This window comes from Myotis daubentonii, chromosome 2 (genome assembly GCF_963259705.1).
Source record: "Myotis daubentonii chromosome 2, mMyoDau2.1, whole genome shotgun sequence".
NCBI classification, from domain to species: domain Eukaryota; kingdom Metazoa; phylum Chordata; class Mammalia; order Chiroptera; family Vespertilionidae; genus Myotis; species Myotis daubentonii.
This window is the reverse complement of record NC_081841.1, coordinates 130,369,083-130,388,390: the sequence shown is the minus strand read 5'-3', so window position 1 is coordinate 130,388,390 and position 19,308 is coordinate 130,369,083. Positions and strand designations below refer to the sequence as shown.

Genomic DNA, 19,308 nt, shown 5'->3' with positions numbered 1-19,308 from the left:
GGTGTTATGCAGAGCCAGCTGGGTAAATTCTTAGGATGTGATTCCCAAGATAGGTGCCCTATTGCTGTTCCCTCCTCCTCTCAAAAAAGCTTGGGAGTACATAGCCTTCCAGAGATTGAAATTGTTTGAACCTAATTAGTATGCATAAACTTGTTTTAAGTTTTACAGTTTGTCTTTCACTGGCAGTATTTCCAGTAAATAACCTTGTAGAGTATTTAGACTGTATTTTAAGAGCAATACATGATAATTTTCCTAAGGAAAAGAAAGTAAGTATCAAGTTGTATTATAAATACCTCATTGCCGGTGTGCTTTGCAAAAGTGAACAATCAGGAACAATCATATAGCCAACAAGAGGGAAATGGTTGATTAAATTATAGTAAATCACTTTATCTAAAATTATAACTGCGGGAACTATGCAGCAGCATGTTATAATAGCGTTCAGTGAAATTGTATCTCCCGTATTATGTCAACTGTATACAACTTACATAAACAGGATCAGAGGCTGGAAAGCAGCGTGAGAGTTTAGGTGACTTTCTGTTGATTTCTCTTTTGATGGTGGACAGAAATGGAAGATAGGTGATGAATGAGACTGCAGAGCTGGGCAGGGGCCATCAGTAATGGAAAGAGGGGTTTATGCTGTATAATATCAAGCTTGAACTTCATCCAGAGAGATACGTGATCAGATTTGTACTTTGCAGAGTTTCACTGATGTAAAGGGTGAGAATGACAGTCAAGAGACTGAGCAGTGACAGGCAGTCCTGACCCAAGCAGAGCCTTTAGACATGAGAAATATGGGAAGATTCCTGGCAGGCGCATTAGTTATGCTAGCACCTGTCCTAAAATTCTACTATTGCACTTTAAGATTCTTGAAATGTGTTTCAAATGTAAATTTCATTCTAAGTACATTTCCATCTGTATGCAGATCTTTAAAATGTATGCATATGCGAAACCCATCTGCCTCAGGAGTATTTGGAAATCCTAGCTGAAAATACTGACAAATTTTTAGTAATAAGATAAATAGCCCTATCACACTTTCTTATTGAATGTTTTATTTGAGTTATCCTGAAATTTCTTTAAAATCTGTCCATCTTAAGATGATCATATTGTAATGGTATTGCTTTCCTGTTGTATGTACTACAGTGGATGTTTGTTGTGTATCATTGCATTTATATAGTGTTATATTTCTAAGAGTTGTCCTAAAGCTTATTTATATCCTGCCTGATTTCAAAAAAAACATGCAGTGCACCAATACTGGGGTTCCAAAAGATTCTTGATCCTTGACTCTCCTTTCTCTTTCATTTCCCTTAGCCAGTGTGTCGCCACGCCCTAGCCAATTCCTCTACCTTCTAACTTCTTCCTTCCCACCACCCTGCACACATAGATCAAGCCCTTATCATTCCTCGCCTCCTGTTCTCCCTACAGTTAGTATCACTTTAGCTTCCTAATCAGTAATATAAAAAATTTGATTAGATCTAGGAGAATGCAGTTAGTAATATATAAAGGGATATGCAAATGTTAGTAGTTTGTTATTCTTTCCAGCTTTAGAATTCAGTGACTCTATGACTAACTGTACTCTTTCTCTTCTGTTTTTTTCCTCTACCAGTAAGTCAGTGCATCATTTTGTGTGAGAGATGCAGGTTATTTTAAGTAGTAAGGCGCATGCTCTTTATGTTTTTTAAAAGAAGTTTTACATATACTGTGCTTTTTTAATGTGCTAAGAAACTCAGTGGAGTGAAAATTGGATGATTCAAGAAGGACACTATGAGGCTAGTAAATAAAAGGAGTGCAAATCTATAAAATGTAACATAATTTGCATAACTATGTCCCCTAACTACCACTTAGCAGAATAATCCCTATGTGCCTGAGAGATTTCTGAGTAGAAACTGAGGACAACTTTGGGACACTGGGGAAAGAAAACTATTAACTTCTATACCAGTAAGTTGCCAGAGAGGGGAGCCTTAACAGCCATGTAAGTAGGGCTGAAGTTTAGTAGAGAGTAAGCAGGCAGGTCCTTGGCCAGATGCCAGTTTGCACAGAGGCTGAATGCCAGCAGCTGATTTCTTAGCCGAGAGACTGATGGCTAATTTCACCCTGGCCCTACCCCTGCCTTTTCCTTTCCCCAATCACAGCCTATATCCTGTGACTGTACTGTGCAGCAGAATTGTCCTTAGATGGAACTGAAATCAGTCAGGCATCATGTGCCTTTGCGTTTCCTGATGGCAGGCCAGACCTTGAACATGGAAGTCCTCACAGCCAGGGTCCCCACTCACGTTCCCCAAGGTCCACCATTCCTATGCACAGAAAGATCTGGCCAAGGTGTGGTGATAACATTTGAAGGGTATTATTTGCAGTGGTTTAAACTTTGGGGGAGTCATGACCCCTTTGAGAATCTGTTGAAAACGTTGAGGCTTTTCCCCAGTAACATAAGTGTCCATTCAAAGATTTGCCAGGAAATTTAGATGGTCCAGAATCCACCAGATCTCTAGTCTGGGAGAGCCGAGCCCGTATGAAGGACCCCTGATTTTTATTTTTTCAATTACAGTTGACGTTCAGTATCACATTAGTTTCAGGTATACAGCATCGTGGTTAGACAATGGTATAATTCACGAAGAGATTCCCACCCCTCTCCCCTCCCCCATAATTCTAGCACCACCTGGCACCACACATAGTCACTACAATATTGTTGACAATAGTCCCTCTGCTGTACTGTACATCCCTGTGACTGTTTTGTAGCTGCCAACTTGTATTTCTTAATCCCTTCACCTTTTCAGTCAAGCCCCCGCCCCACATCTGACCTGGCAACCCTCACTTTATTCTTTTATCTATAAGTCTGTTTCTATTTTGTTTGTTTATTTTGTTCTTTAGATTCCACATATAAGTAAAATCATATGGTATTTGCCTTTCTCTGTCTGACTTATTTTACTTAACATAATATTCTCTAGGTCTACCCATATTGTGAATTGTAAGATTTCACTCTTTTTAAAATATATATATTTTTATTGATTTCAGAGAGGAAGGGAGAGGGGGAGAGAGAGATGTAAACATCAGTGATGACAGAATCATTATTTCGGCTGCCTCCTGCACACCCCGCACTGGGGATCGAGCCCACACCCAGCATGTGCCCTGACCGGGAGTCAGCCGTGACCTCCTGGTTCATAGGTTGACACTCAACCACTGAACCATGCTGGCCGGGCAAGATTTCATTCTTTTTTATAGCCAAGTTGTATTCCATTGTATATATCTTCTTTCTCCAATCATCTATTGATGAGCACTTGGGTTGCTTTTTAGATTAGTGCTTTAAAAAAAAAATTATCTTTATTGTTGAAAGTATTACCGATGTCCCCTTGGTTTTTTCCCCCATTGGCCCCCTCCACTCACACCCACCTTTTTATTTCTTCCAATATATATCCAGAAGTGGAATTGCTGGGTCAAAAGGTAGGTCTATTTTAATTTTTTTAGAAACCTCCATACTGTTTTCTATAGTGGCTGTACCAATTTGCAATCTCACCAACAGTGCAAGAGGGTTCCCTTTCTCTACATCCTCACCAGCACTTGTTGTTTGTTGATTTATTGATGATAGCCATTCTGCCAGGGGTGAGATAATATCTCATTGTAGTTGTAATTTGCATTTCTCTGATGATTACTTGAACATTTTTCATATGTCTATTGACCATCTGTATGTCCTCTTTGGGGAAGTGTCTAGTGAGGTCCTCTGCCCATTTTTTAATTGCATTGTTTGTTCTTTTGGTGTTGAATTCTATGAGTTCTTTATAAATTTTGCATATTAACCCCTTATTGGATATAGCATAGGTGAATATCTTCTTTTTAGTAAGCTGTCTCTTTATTTTGTTGATAGTTTCCTTTGCTGTGCAAAATCTTTTTAATTTGCTATAGTCCCTTTAGTGTTTTTTTATTTGTTTGTTCCCCTTGCTTGAGGAAATATATCAGAAAAAAACCTTGGTAAATATCAGAGAGCTTACTGCCTAAGTTTTCTTCTAAGAGTTTTATGGTTTCAAGTCTTATATTTAAACTAGAGGCCTGATGCATGAAATTCGTGCGGGCGGGGGTGGGGGGGAGAACCCCTCAGCCCGGCCTGCACCCTCTCCAACCTGGGACACCTCGGGGGATGTCTGACTGCCTCTCACAACCTGGGACTGCTAGCTCCTAACCACTCGTCTGCCTGCCTGCCTGATCGCCCCTAACCACCTCTGCCTGCCTGATCGCCCCTAACTGCTCCCCTGCTGGTCTGATCGCACCTAACCGCTTCTGCCTCACTCTGCACCCAGGACCCAGGATTCCCTCCTCCAGTTGTTCACAGGCACCCGGGACCTGGGCTTCCCTCCCTCTGGCTGGCTGCAGACACCCAGGACCCGGTCTGGCTTCTCCTGGGCCGGCCACAGCTGCAGGGGACTGTGGGCAGGTGACTTCGCCCATGCTGCAGCTGCAAGCCCCCGGGGATCGCAGGGCAGGTGGCTTGTCCCTCTCCTGGGCTGCAGGCACAGGTGCTGGTGCCCAGGACTGTGGGGCATGCAGCTTGTCCTTCTCCGGGGCCAGGCCACAGGCCTAGGCACAGCCGCTGACACCTGGGACCACGGGGGCGGGTGGCTTGTCCCTCTCCCAGGCCACAGGCACAGGCGCAGCCGCTGGCTCCCGGGACCAAAGGGCAGGCAGCTTGTCCCTCTCCTGGCCGCAGCCTAGCTGGTCCCCATTCCTCTCTTCCCAGAGTTGAGTGTCTGAGCTGTTACAGCATGATGGTGTGAGGGCATGACGACCATTTGCATATTAACTCTTTATTATATAAGACTAGGGGCCCGGTGCACGAAATTCGTGCACTGGGTGTGTGTGGGGAGGGGAGTGTCCCTCAGCCCAGCCTGCCCCCTCTCACATACTGGGAGCCCTCAGGCGTTGACCCCCATCACCCTCCAATCGCAGGATTGGCCCCTTGCCCAGGCCTCATGCCTCGGCCAGAGGCGTAGACCCCCATCACCCTCCGATGATCGCCTGATCGGCCCCTTGCCCAGGCCTGACGCCTCCACCAGAGGTGTCAGGCTTGGACAGGGGACCCCCATCTCCCCCTGATCACTGGCTCTGGCCCCCGCTCAGGCCTGAGGCCTCTGGCCCAGGAATCATGCCTGGGCAGGGGACCCCCATCTCCCTCTGATCGCTTGCTCCACCCCCCGCCCAAGCCTGATGCCTCTGACCCAGGCTTCAGGCCTGGGCAAGGGGACCATCATATCCCTCCAATCCCCGGCTCTGCCCCCCGCCCAGGCCTGATGCCTCGGCCAGAGGAGTTGACCCTCATCACCCTCCGATCACCAATCACCGGATCGGCCCCTTGACCAGGCCTGAGGCCTCCGGCAAAGGTGTCAGGCCTGGGCAGGGGACCCCCAGCTCCCCGTGGTTGCAGGCTCTGCCCCTGCCCAGGCCTAACACCTCTGGCCTAAGTGTCCGGCTCGGGCAGCGGGGACCCGCAGCTGCAGTGGCCCCGCGATCGTGGGCTTCGCTTTAGGCCCAGGCAAGGGACCCCTAGCTCCCGGGACTGCCAGCTTCGACCGTGTCCAGCTTCCATCGCTGGCTCCACCCCTACTTCCTGCTATCACTGGCCAGGGCGGCAAAGGCGCCTGATTCTCCGATCATGGCTGGGGGGGCAGGGCAAAGGCGGCCCTTGGGCCGCCTTTGCCCTGCCCCCCCGCTCTTAGCTCCCCCCTGGGTTTCCGATCACTGTCAGTGGCAGGGGGCTTCTTCCTGCTTTCCGTTTCACCTCCCTGCATTGTGCCTACATATGCAAATTAACTGCCATCTTGTTGGCAGTTAACTGCCAATCTTAGTTGGCAGTTAACTGCCAATCATAGTTGGCAGTTAATTTGCATATAGCCCTGATTAGCCAATGAAAAGGGTATCGTCGTACGCCAATTACCATTTTTCTCTTTTATTAGATAGGATTAGGGGCCCAGTGCACGAATTTGTGCACCTTGAAAGGAACTGTGGGCCACAGCAAGTGTGAGTGGCAACACCAGTGCTGGCTGCAGGTGCGAGTGGCGCCAGTGCCAGCAGTGGGTATGAGTGGCAGCTCTGGTGTGGGCAGCAGGTGAGAGCAGGGCTGTTCCCGGCAGTGGGTGTGAGAGGCAGCTGCCAGCCCCAATCATCCTCAGGAGCTGGGGGAGGTGGAGAAGCCCTGAGGGGTGATCAGGGCCAGCAGCCGCTGCTCGCACCCACTGACGGTGCCGAGCGATCGGGGCCAGCGCCGGATGCTGGCAACAGGTGTGAGCAGCGGCTCCAGCACTGGCAGCGGGTGCAAGTGGGGCCAGCGCAGGCAGCAGGTGCGAGCGCCAGGCGGGACTGTAGTGCGCGGGAGCAAAAAATTTTCAATAACCACCAGAGGCTTGCCCCAATGACAGCAACCGGTGCCCTGCCTTGGTCTGGCACCCCCGCTCACCTGCTCCACCATCCCGCCACAGCCAATGCCCTCCATGTTCCGCACACGCCCCCTGGTGGTCAGCACATGTTATAGCAACCAGTTCGGTTCCGCCGTTCTCTTTGTTTAGCCTTATATTATAAGGATACTAGAGGCCTGTTGCACGAAAAGATTCATGCAATAGGCCTTCCCTCCCCCTGGCTGCCGGCACCGGTTTTCCTCCGCCACCCGGGACCCAGGCCTTCGCTCCGGCCAGAGCCGCCTTCAGGCTTCGCTCCGCTGCTTCGCGCCTAAGTATGCAAATTAACCGCCATCTTTGTTGGCAGTTAATTTGCATATCTCGCTGATTTCCCAATGGGAGGTGTAGTGAAAGTATGGTCAATTACCATGTTTGTCTATTTTTAGATAGGATTATATTTAAAACTTTAATCAGTTTTGAGTTTAATTCTGTATATGGTGTAAGAAGGTGGTCTAGTTTCATTTTTTTGCATATATCTGTCCACTTTTCCCAACACCATTTCTTGAATAGACTATCTTTACCCCACTGTGTGTTTTTGCCTCATATAGCAAATATTAATTGGCCATAAAGGTGTGGGTTCCTTTCTGAGCTCTCTATAATGTCCCATTGATCTATATGTCTATTTTTATGCCACTACCATGCTGTTTTGATTACTATGGACTTGTAGTGTAGTTTGATATCAGGTAGCATGTTTTTTTCCTCAGAATTATACTAGTGGCTATTCAGGGTCTTTTTGGTTCCATATAAATTTTGGAATTATTTGTTCTAGTTCTGTGAAAAATACCATTGGTATTTTCATAGCGATTGCATTGAATCTATTTCGATTGCTTTGAATAGTATGGGCATCTTAACCATGTTAATTGTTCCTATCCATGAACATGGTACCATATATGCTTCCATTTATTTGTATCTTCTTCAATTTTTTTCTTCCATGTCTTATAATTTTCTAAGCACAGGTCTTCTATCTCCTTGGTTAAATTTATTCTTAGGTAGTTTTCTGATGCAATTGTAAATTAGATTTTTTTTTTTAGTTTTCCTTTCCAGTAGTTCATTGTTGGTGTATAAAAATGCAACCAAATTTCTGACTATTCATTTTGAACCCTATTACTTTACTGAATTCACTTATCAGTTCTAGTAGTTTTTTGGTGGCATCCTTTGGGTTCTCTATATACAGTATCATGTCATCTGCAAATAATGACAGACAGCTTTACATCTTTCTTTCCCATTTGGATGCCTTTTTATTTTTCTAGATTCATTGCTGTGGCTAAGATTTGCTATGTTGAATAAAAGTGGGTATCCTTGTCTTGTTCCTGATTTTAGCTTTTCCTCATTGAGTGTGATGTAAATTGTGGATTTCCATATGTGGCCTTTATTATGTTGAGGTATGATCCCTCTATTTCCATTTTACTAAGAGTTTTTATCACAAATGGATGCTGCATTTTGTCAAGTGCTTTGTCTGCATGCATTGATATGATCATATGTTTTATCTTTTATTTTTTATGTGGTGTATCACATTAATTAATTGGCTGATATTAAACCCACCTGGCATTCCAGGAATAAATCCCACTTGATTGTGGTATATGATCTTTTTAATGTATTTCTGAATTCAATTTAACAATATTAAGTTGAGGATTTTTGCATCCATGTTCATTGGGGATTTTAATCTATAATTTTCTTTCTTTGTAAAGTCTCTGGTTTTGGAATCAGAGTAATTCCGGCATCTTAAAATGATTGGGAGCCTTTAGTCCTCTTGAATTTTTTGAATAGTTTGAGGAGAGATATTAATTATTATTTGAATGTTTGGTAAAATTGCCTGTCTAGTGTGACTCAGTGGTTGAGCATCAATCCATGAACCAGTGGGTCAGGGTTCCATTCCTGGTCAGGACACATGCCTGGGTTTCAAGCTGGAGCCCTAGTGGTGAGGGGGGGGGGTGCAGGAGGCAGCCATTCAATAATTCTTTCTCATCATTGATGTTTCTCTCTCTCCCTCTCCCTCTCTCAGAAATAAATTTTAAAAAAAATTTTTATTTTAAATTCATCTGTGAAGTCATCCAGTCTATGACTTTTGTTTATTGGGAGTTTTTTTTATTACTGATTTGATTTCGTTGGTAGTAATTGGTCTGTTCAGATTTTCCATTTCTTCTTTTTTTAAAGTTTATCTTTGTTGTTAAAACTATTACAGATGTCCACTTTTTCCCCCATTGACCCCTTCACTCCAAACCCCCCAGGCCTACTGCACTATTTTCTGTGTCCATGCGTTATGCATATATGCATAAAAGTTTTTAGTTGGTCACTTTCCACCCACCCTCCCCTGTCTTCCCTCTGAGATTCCACAGTTTCTGGATCATTTTATTCATCAGTTTATTTTGTTCATTTGATTCCACATCTGAGTGAGATCATGTGATACTTGTCTTTCTCTGACTGGCTTATTTCACTTAATATAATACTCTCCAGATCCCTCCATGCTGTCTCAAAGGGCAAGAGATCCTTCTTTTTTACTGCTGCATAGTATTCCATTGTGTAAATGTACTAGTTTTTTTAATCCACTCGTCTACTGATGGGCACTTGGGCTGTTCCCAAATCTTAGCTATTGTAAATAGCACTGATATAAATATAGGGGTGCATATGTTCTTCCTGATTGGTGTTTAAGGATTCTTAGAATATTTTCCTAGAAGTGGGATCACTGGGTCAAATGGCAGTAAAATGGAAATAGAGGGATCATACCTCTAGTAAAATGGAAATAGAGGGATCATACCTCAACATAATAAAGGCCACATATGGAAATTAAATACATTAATTTTTTTAGGAAACTATACTCTTGCACCAGTCTGCATTCCCACCAACAGTGTACTACGGTTCTCCTTTCTCCACATCCTCAGCAGCACTTGTGATTCATTTTGTTGATGGTAGCCATTCTGGGAGGTGTAAGATGATACCTAATTGTCCTTTTAATTTGCATTGCTCTGATAATGAGTGACTTAGAGCATTTTTTCATGTGTCTCTTGGCCATCTGTATGTCCTCTTTTTTGTTTTTAAATCTTTATTGTTGAGAATATTACAGATGTGCCCCTTTTTTCCTCCATTGCCCCCTACCACCTGGTTCCCTTCCCACCCCAGGTCTTCACCATCCTATTGTCTGTGTCCATGGTTTATGCATATATGCATATAAGTTCTTTGGTTAATCTCTTGCCTCCCTCCCTCACCCCTCTTCCCTCTGAGATTCATCAATCTGTTCTATGGTTCCATGCCTCTGGTTCTATTTTATTCATCAGTTTATTTTGTTCATTATATTCCTTGTTCATTTTTTTATTTTAGATTTAATTATTGATAGATATGTATTTTATTCATATCTCTTCTTCTTCTTCAACTGCTTTTCTGTTGCTGCTTTCAAGATTCTCTCTTTGTCTTTAACCTTTGGCATTTTAATTACGATGTGTCTTGGTGTGGGCCTCTTTGGGTTCCTCTTGTTTGGGACTCTGCATGCTTCCTGGACTTGTAAGTCTATTTCTTTCACCAGGTAGGGGAAGTTTTCTGTCATTATTCCTTCAAATAGGTTTTCAATATCTTGCTCTGTCTCTTCTCCTTCTGTCACCCCCAGTAATGCGAACGTTGATACACTTGAAGTTATTCCCTAGGCTCCTTACACTATCTTCATATTTTTGGATTATTGTTTCTTTTTGCTCTTCTGCTTAGGTGTTTTTTGCTTCCTCATATTCCAAATCCTTTATTTGATTCTCAGACTCTTCTACTGTACTGATGATCCCTATAAATCATTCTTTATTTCAGTTAGTGTATCCTTCATTTCTGACTGGTTCTTTTCTATGTCGTTGATGTTCTCCCTAAGTTCCTTGAAGTTGTCACTACGTTCCTTGAAGCTCTCATGAAGATCCTTGAGCAACCTTATAACCATTGTTTTGAACAATATCAAAGTATCTAGTAGTTTTCTTGCTACTTTTAGTTCTTTTTCTGGAGATTTCCTCTGTTCTTTCATTTGTGACATGTTTCTTTGTCTCTGCATTTTGGTTGCTTCCTTGTGTTTGTTTCTATGTATTAGGTCTCCTGCTATGTCTCCTGAAATTGGTAGAATGGCCTTGTATAGTAGGTGTCCTGTAGGGCCCAGTGGCTCAGCCTCCCCAGTCACCTGAGCTGGGCACTCTACGTGCACCTCTGTGTGGGGTGTGTGCACAGTCATGTTGTAGTTGGGCCTTGATTGCTGTTGGTGTCACTGAGAGGAATTGACCTCTAGACCAATTGGCTATGAGGACCAGCTGTGACTACAGTGGAAGAGCTGCCATGCAGAAAACACCCCTACAGAGCAGGACTTGCTTCAGTGGTGCTTTGGTGCTCACTGAGTCTGCCTTTTCAGTGTGTCACTTATGGATGTGTAGAGTTGTAATCTGGTATGGTCTGAAGTTGTCCATTGGGTGTACTGGCTCTGAGGCCTCCCGGGAGGTGTAAAGTCAGCCCCTGCCTGGGGTAACCCAGCAGAAGCCACAGAGCGACCTGTAGATGGCCACCACTTATTGATAGGTATGGGGCATGCTGACACCAGCTGCTGCTTTCTTGAGAGATTTTAGGAAAGTGTGAAGCCTAAGCCAGGACAGGCCAATTATATGAAAAGACCACTGCAAACAGCTTGGATAGGGCTGCAAATTGGATGGGGCAGGGTCTCAGTGAATCACCAGGTTGGAGAAACAGTGTTAGCCAGGCTGATGGAAACTCATATATGGCTGCCAGTCAGCTCTGTGATGGGAGAGGTGTCAGCACAATAACAATGACCCCTTTGAGCACCCCTCTCTGGGAGAAAGTCATCCCCGAGTTCTTGCTCTGATGCTAGATAATCTAGTTGCCCCCTTTATGTCCCTGGATTCCCCCGAGCTGTTGTCCCAGAGCTGGAGCTCAGAGAAAGCTGAACTGTATAAGTTCATGCACCATCCCTTTAAGAGGAACTGCTTGGGTCTCCAGCAGCCTCTGTGTCACTCAGCCACAATCCCTGCTGGTTTTTACAGCCCAAAGTTACAGGGGACTTCTCTTCTGAAATACTGCGCTGGGGGTTTGGTGTGAGGTTAGGACCCCTAGCTCCTCATGGGAGGCCTCCACAGCCAGGATATCCCTCTTGGCTGGAAAAAAATGCCGCCATGGGTGCTGGACCAGCACATTCTGTGCCTCTGCCCCTCCTACTAGTCTTGGTGCTTTCTTCTTTATTTCTCTATTTGTGGGACTTCCATTTAGCCAGGTTTCAGGCAGTTCTGAATGGTGGCTGTTCTGTATTTTAGTTGTAATTTTGGTGTTGTTGTGGGAGGTGGCATGTATCACTGTTTACCTATGCCACCATCTTGGTTCTCTATATGTCTTCTTTGGAGAAGTGTCTATTAAGGTCCTTTGACCCTTTTTAAATTGGATTGTTTGTCTTCCTTTTGTTAAGTTGTATGAGTTTTTTATATATTTTGGAAATAACCCTTTTATCAGATGTATTATTGCCAAATATGTTCTCCCATTCAGTGGGATCCCTTTTTGGTTTCTTTTGCTGTGCAGAAGCTTTCAGTTTGATGTAATCCCATTTGTTTATTTTTTCCTTTGTTTCTTTTTCCTTGGATATGTATCAGCAAACATATGGCTGTAATAGATGTGTGAGATTTTGCTACCTATGGTTTTCTAGGATTTTTATTATTTCATGACTTACATTTAATTCTTTTATCCATTTTGAGTTTATTCTTGAGTATAGTGTAAGTTGGTGGTCTAGTTTCATTTGTTTGCATGTACCTTTCCAATTTCCCCCTCACCATTTATTGAAGAGTCTGTCTTTACTGCATTGTATCCTCTTGCCTCCTTTGTCAAATATTAATTGAGCATAATGGCTTGGGTTGATTTCTGGGTTCTCTGTTCTATTCCACTGATCTGTATGCCTGTTCTTGTGCCAGTAACAGGCAGTTTTGATTACAGTGGCTTTGTAGTATAATTTGATATCTGGTATTGTGATCCCTCCAACTTTGTGCTTCTTTCTCAAGATTGTTGTGGCTATTCAGGGTCTTGTGCAAGTTAGATAGGGGGGTGTCTCGGGAAGTCAGGGTAGAGCTAGTGGAGTTCACCTGGCTAATGTAGATTCAGCTAAGGCTGTGTGCAGGGCGGGCTCAAAACAGGGAGTGGCGGTCGTCCCTCCAGCCCTTGCCCTGAAGTCATACAACTAAGTTTCTCCCTGTATACCTGTGGCACTCCCCGATATACTGCCCCTTCATGAAGCCCAAGTGTAGTGCCCTGTGAGTGAGAGTTTGTGCATTGGCCCTTGAAGAGGACAGCCTTCCATCTCACTCAAAGGATGGAATCCCTGCTGATTTTCACAGCCAGATGTTATGTGAGCTTCTCTTCTGGCACTGGTGTTCCAGGATAGGGACCTGGTGTGGGGCAGAAGTCCCTTGCTTCTAAGGGGGGACCCCTGCAGCTGAAATATCCCTTCAGATTCTCAATCACCACAAGTGGGTGCAGGGCCAGCCTGTTTTGCGTCTCTACCCTTCCTACCAGTCTCTATGTGGCTTCTGCTTTATATCTTAGTTATAGGATTTCTGTTCAGCTATGCTTCAGATGATTATACAGATTGATTCTTCTATAATTGGGTTGTAATTTTGATGTGGTCATGAGAGAAGGTGAGTGTAGCATCTACCTACACCACCATCTTGACCAAAACCTAAAGGACCCCTGATTTCTAAAGTGCCTTTAAAGTTTTGCTTTCAAATTTAGACTTAAATTTATTTTGCACAAGCAATGCTAACACTATAGTTTTTAATTTGTGGCATTTTTTTATTAGCTAGGTGCTACTTGCCACTGACTTTAAAATTGTAGCTTAGGGAAATTATTTGGCTAACGAAAAATTTTTTAATCCTACTAATACCAAGGTTTTGTGTTTCAGGTCTGACTACAGCCACATATCCTCCACCAGCAGTAAGTATGGTTTAAATGCTTGTTTTCAGAATTGTTTTCACAGCCCCTCAGGCGTCAGTCCCATCTATACATGTAGAGAAGGTCATCTGTGTTACCCTTGTGTTAATAGTAGGACTCACCAAAGGTATCCTTAACAATAATACATCCTCTAACTCCAGCAGTGGAGACTTTCTCTGGAGAATTTGTTTTTACCTTGACTGCAGGACTAGCTATGCCACTACTTTCCCTATGGAAATTCAGCCTGGGGGAACTAGCTCAGGCTTTATTAGCATGAATGCTTCTAAAACAGCGGTTCGCAACCTGTGGGTCGCGACCCCTTTGGCAGTCGAACGACCCTTTCACAGGGGTTGCCTAAGACCATCCTGCATATCAGATATTTACATTATGATTCATAACAGTAGCAACATTACAGTTATGAAGTAGCAACGAAAATAATTTTATGGTTGGGTCACAACATGAGGAACTGTATTTAAAGGGCCAGAAGGTTGAGAACCACTGTTCTAAAACATCTCTGAAGAATCTGAGGTAACCCATTCATTCAACAAACATTTATCAAATACCTGCTGAAGGCTAATGGCTCAGAGCACATTTATTGGATCCATGGGGTGGCCCCAACTCATCTGTTGGGCAAATTTCCTCAGAGATCATAATTATTATATATGCTTAAAAAATTATTGGGACTATGTCTATAAACACATTCTGAGTATATAAAAAGTTGCCTCTGTATTAAATATTAAATCACAAGTGTGAATCTATTTATGGGAAATTAGGCCTTGAACAATTTACAGTGATTAAGATCACTATATAGAAGACCACAGTCATTCAGACTGATTAAGCACTTATTTTAAAATAACAAAAAAAGATGTCTTATGGTAAAATCCTGATCTTTTTAATCAGGACAAAACAATTCGGTATTTATTATCTCACTATCCTGTTAAACTCTCAATTCTAAATAGTTCCCAATTGGAAACACACTTAATTGTGTTATTCTTTTTACTGATGTTCTGGCTTAGCTTTCCTTTGCAATAAGAGACTGTGCAGAAAGCTGTATATCTGAAATTACGTTTAGTGTCAAATTTCATTTGTTATTAGCATGGATACAAGGAGCAATTTCTGGTTGTTTCAGCCAACTGGAGACTCATGGTTATTAAGAACCATTAGTAATAATGAGAATAATGCTTCAGTGATTTGCATTTACTCCCTGAAGCTTTTGCATTTGTAACATCAGAGCATGTTCTCTCGAACTCTCAGTTTTGCCCAGAGACTATATTTTTTTAAAGAATGGTTTGTATAAAACACTTGCCCAAAGCCTTTTCTCAATTCGCAGCTCTCAAATCAGTCCTCTGGGTCACAACAAAGCACCTCTCTTGTTAGGGAAACGGGTAATTTGGTTTGGGATGTCTTCCTCTCCATTATTTTTATTGCGATCTCTGAGTTGGAATTTTTCGTAGTGCCACTGGGATCAATAGCCTTTATTACTCTTTCTTTTCTCTTTAAATATTCCATGATTTCACTCTCACTCTTCAGTGTCGGGGCTCCTTGACAAGTGAGGATGTATATTTATGTGTTTCATATTTTAATTAGGACATGTATCTAGCTACAGATAATAGAGAAAAATAAAGATTTAATAAATAGGAGTTTGTTTTCCTCTAACATTAAAAAAAATGAAGTCCAGAGGATGCGGTGCTGGTGTGGTGTAGAAACTCCTTCGATCGTTATTCTACACCATCCTTAACTTTTGGCTTCCATCCTCAGGGTTGCCTCAGCGTCACAAAACCACTGCCTCTAGTATAGCCATCACATCGTTGTTCTGGGCAGGAAGAAGGGGTGAGTGCATACAGGTGGCCCCTGGCTGTTTTTGCCCAATATGTGGCCTGGCCTGCATTTCCTCCCAGCCAGGAACATAAATCCTGGCCACACCCATACTCAGGAGAAGGCCCCTTAAGCAGTCAGTGGAAGATGATAGAGCCGACACTTTCTGAAAAGAAAACAAAATTTTTTAAGTTTACAGTTTTACATCTATCCTTTAAAACATAAGTTCAACAGAGCTGCAATAATAAAAAGTTTCTTCCAAGTAGATTTAAAACATAGCATTTCTCACCCTGGCAGTGTAGCTCAGTTGTTTGGAGTATCGTCTCATACACCAAAAGGTTCGGTTTCCCATCAGGGCACATACCTAAGTTGTGAGTTCAATCCCTGGAGGCAACCGGTTGATGTTTCTCTCACATTGATGTTTCTCTCTCTCCATTCCTCTCTCTAAAAACCAATAAGCACACAGAGCATTTCTCCACAAACTATATAATCACACGCAGATGACTGGGTAGGGAGAAAATTAATATGTTTAGTATCCATCCTGAATGTTTCCGTTCCAGGGTCACTCTCCCTTCCCAGCTGGCTTGGTGCCTGTGCCCTGTGTGACCAGTTCCCGCTTGTCAGTCCTGGGAGCAGCCCCTGCATCTCATGGTCATTCCACTGTCCCCAGTCAGCCTCTCTCCACCCAATGGCTTGTTTCTGGATAATTCTTGATTCCTGACTGGGACTTGAGCATTGGTTCTGACCATTCACTGTTAAGAAATGAATTTTTCTATGTCTGCAAGTGGTTCTTACTCAACATTCCCATGATATTGCTTTCCCCATTTGTTCCTGAGTTCACAGGGACATAAATGCTTCCTTGAGAAGAGCTAGGGATAGAGTCTGTGTCCCCTCAGTTGGTTTTCATCCTTACCAAATTGCCAGAAAAGCTTCCTCCAATAACACCAGTCACTTTGTTTAGTCGTCTTTTCCTTCAGCATGCAGGGGCTGCTTCCTCATACTGCCTTCCCCTGATGGGAAAAGAGGAGAAATCATCACCAAGACTAAGTATAAGAGCAGTGGTGTAGATTTAGGTGTCCTAGGTCTTAGTCCTGGCTCCACCTTAGTGAGCAGTGTGCTCTCAGACAAGTCAGTTACCTTCTCTGGGCATCTGTTTTCTCCTCTGTGGAATGAGGCTATGCCCTCTCAGGACATTTTCAGAAGCTCCAGGATGCTAAGATGTGAATGTCTTAGAAACTCCCCTAAACAGAGAGAAGGAATGAAGGAAATAAAGAGAGGAGGGAAGGAGCCAAGAATTGAGGAATCTGTACCTTTTTTCTTTGTCCCCAAATAGAATCTAGGACAGTGATGGCGAACCTATGACACGCGTGTCAAAGTTGACACGCGAACTCATATTTTTGGTTGATTTTTCTTTGTTAAATGGCATTTAAATATATAAAATAAATATCAAAAATATAAGCCTTTGTTTTACTATGGTTGCAAATATCAAAAAATTTCTATATGTGACACGGGACCAGAGTTAAGTTCGGGTTTTTCAAAATGCTGACATGCCGAGCTCAAAAGGTTCGCCATCACTGGTTTAGGACGTGCACCCTCTCCAATGGCCCTTAGCATTAATATCGAATTGAGGGCTGTTCAGACTGAACCTGAGCTTCCGTACTGTGAGTTGCTTGTAGTTGGTAGCAGTAGAGACATTATGGTGAAGGGAGGTTGCTGCTTTTTAATCTCCCTCCCCTAGGAAAAAAAATGGACAAGGTATGGGGCTGGGGAGGGCACGTGGAGAGCCAGGCATCCTGTTTTTCCTCAACCTCGTGGATCATGGAATTGCATTACTACTGACTGTGTCTGATTTCTCTTCCAACTCGGGGTTGGGGAAGTGGCTGAGGGGGCTTCTTTAATGGATGATTTGTTTTTGTGGGGGTGAATTTTTTTCTAGTTGCAACTGGTCCATTTGCCTTTTTAGATTGATGGGGCAGGCAAGTTTTTCATTTATGCTTCCTGCAAAGCTAAACACACTGTTAGCCCTCAGGAGATCTCAATAAATCATACTTCCCAAGGAAGACAAATTTAATTTAAACTCAGAATTTTAGATTGTTTGTCCAGAATCCTGATAAGAAGATCATGAAGCCACTATGTACACTTTGCATTCTTTTTTTTTTTTTTTAGTGATTTAAATAAAAAGGGGAAGTTTTATAAACAGGATAAATGGAAAACAATAATTACGCCAGGGGAATAAAATCAACTGTGCCACATAATGCTAATGAAACTACCATCACATATGACTAACTATTTACATTCAAATAAAGATTATAGTAGTAATCATACTTGGAGAACTACTCTTAGAAGATGTTGGGTGCTTTAAAATGCTATTTTTACGAGTATAACATTTCTTGAGGATCTCTAGTCCCAGAGCAATGCCAATAGAAAGTGGTCAAAGAGTGAACTAGTTCTCTCTATTTGAGACTGCTATTTTCCCTCCTCATCTGTGCCCTAAAACTGTTCCATCTCAAAACTCAGCTTAGTCATTAACCATACCTGGCCCTTATGAACTTTAGGGACAGCAGGAATGCCTTGCAGTTTTGTATCCCTTCATACTTTTCAAAGCACAAATGATAAAAAATCCGTTGAAGTGGCAGGGCCCTTGTCATTGCCCTGAGAAATTCTCCCAGCCTGAGACTGTAGAGAAATGGCCATGAAGAGTGTGTTCTGCGAATCTGAATTCAGGAGCACCTACCAACCTGTGCCAGAAAGACACACATCATGCTGGGTGGGAGTCTCTGAATCTTCTTTAACCTGCCCAGGCTCAGATTCCTGCTTTCCTTTTTTTTTTTTTTTTTTTTTTAAGAAAGTTGGCTTTTTTCTTTTTTGGGGGGTAGGGAGCTCAGGAACTCTTGGTGGGGCAGGCCCCCCTCCTTTTCACCATCACGGGCTTGTAGCCTCACCGGATGGGGCTGGCTCTGGGGATGGAGGCCGTGCGCAGGTGACAGCGGTACTTGATCTTGCGGATCGTGTGCAGAATGCTGCCCAGCGTGGCTGGCGCCCTGGTTGATGGTGCTCCACATTAGGAGGTGGTAGCTTTCACTGGCCCATCTCCGCCACACCTTGGCTGCTGGCCACCGGCTCTGTGCCCACAGTTTTGCAGGGAAGGAGTTACAGGTCTTGCGATGATTGGGTTCCGTTGTACTCCGGTTGTTCCTCTTGATCTCAAAGCTGGAGCAGCTCTGAACAACCATCCACTGCAGGTCGGCAGGCACGTGGGCGGCTCCTCTCACTGCTGTGGCCGAGGAGAGAAAGCCTACCTTCCTGTTCCCCCCTAGCTTTCTTTTCCTTGTTTCTTGGCCTGCCTTTCCAGTGACTCAAGTGGCTTCCTCATTTTTTGCCTACATTCTCCCTGCTGGCCCCGAGCTTCCACAGCCCAGAAGTCCAGTGGAGTTCTGTCCCCTTAGGGTCAGCGACCTGCCTTTGAGGGCAGCCCAGACTAGGTCCAGCTGGACGCACTCTAATATCAAAGTTAAAAGGGTCAGGTGACTTTCAAATAGGAAAGTCGGGTGTCTTGGTTAATTGCAAGACCCTGTAGCTGGTCAGAGCCACCGTGGGGACTTGTCAGTTCTGCCTTGCTGTCAGGACCTCATTGCTTCCTAAAGCTGCCTTTTGTAACAGACATATCTTTCCACATAAACGCTGTCTTCTCCCTTTCATTTCTCAGTAGTTTCACATTTCCTTGCAGTTTCAGGATACTGAAGAAAAATATGTTTTGGTTGTATCTTTGGCCACATCTGTGCTTCCCCTCAGCATGGAGGGAAAGATAAGCCCTTGTGATTTAATTTATAAATAAATGTAAGGAGCTTTAAAAGCAACACATTGAAAAGATATGATCACATACTGAAGAATATGACTGATGGGGAATATTTGAATATATATGATCTGTGTCTCAATATCTAAGAGCTAAATTCAGATTTGGGATAATGAAATATTCATTATTTTCTTTCTGTTTTTATTAGAGGAGATGATACTTTATTGAAAAATAGTATTCATTTTAGAGCCAGTTTTATCATGTCACTAAAAAAGGAAGATCAGGCCTGGCCAGTGTTGCTCAGTGGTTGAGTGTCAACCTGTGAAACAGGAG

General features: G+C 43.5%; 1 protein-coding gene across 2 annotated transcripts in view; it reads left to right on the top strand.

Annotated features, from left to right (window-relative positions):
• FAM124A (family with sequence similarity 124 member A) overlaps positions 1–19,308 on the top strand; it is a 75,067-nt gene that overhangs the window by 7,425 nt on the left and 48,334 nt on the right. The window contains exon 2 of one of the 2 annotated variants that reach the window (XM_059684559.1): positions 13,339–13,370. The exons of the other annotated variant lie outside the window; for it this stretch is intronic. Coding sequence (XP_059540542.1) covers positions 13,339–13,370 — 32 coding nt within the window. The remainder of the gene's footprint in view (positions 1–13,338; positions 13,371–19,308) is intronic. 2 annotated transcript variants of the gene reach the window in all.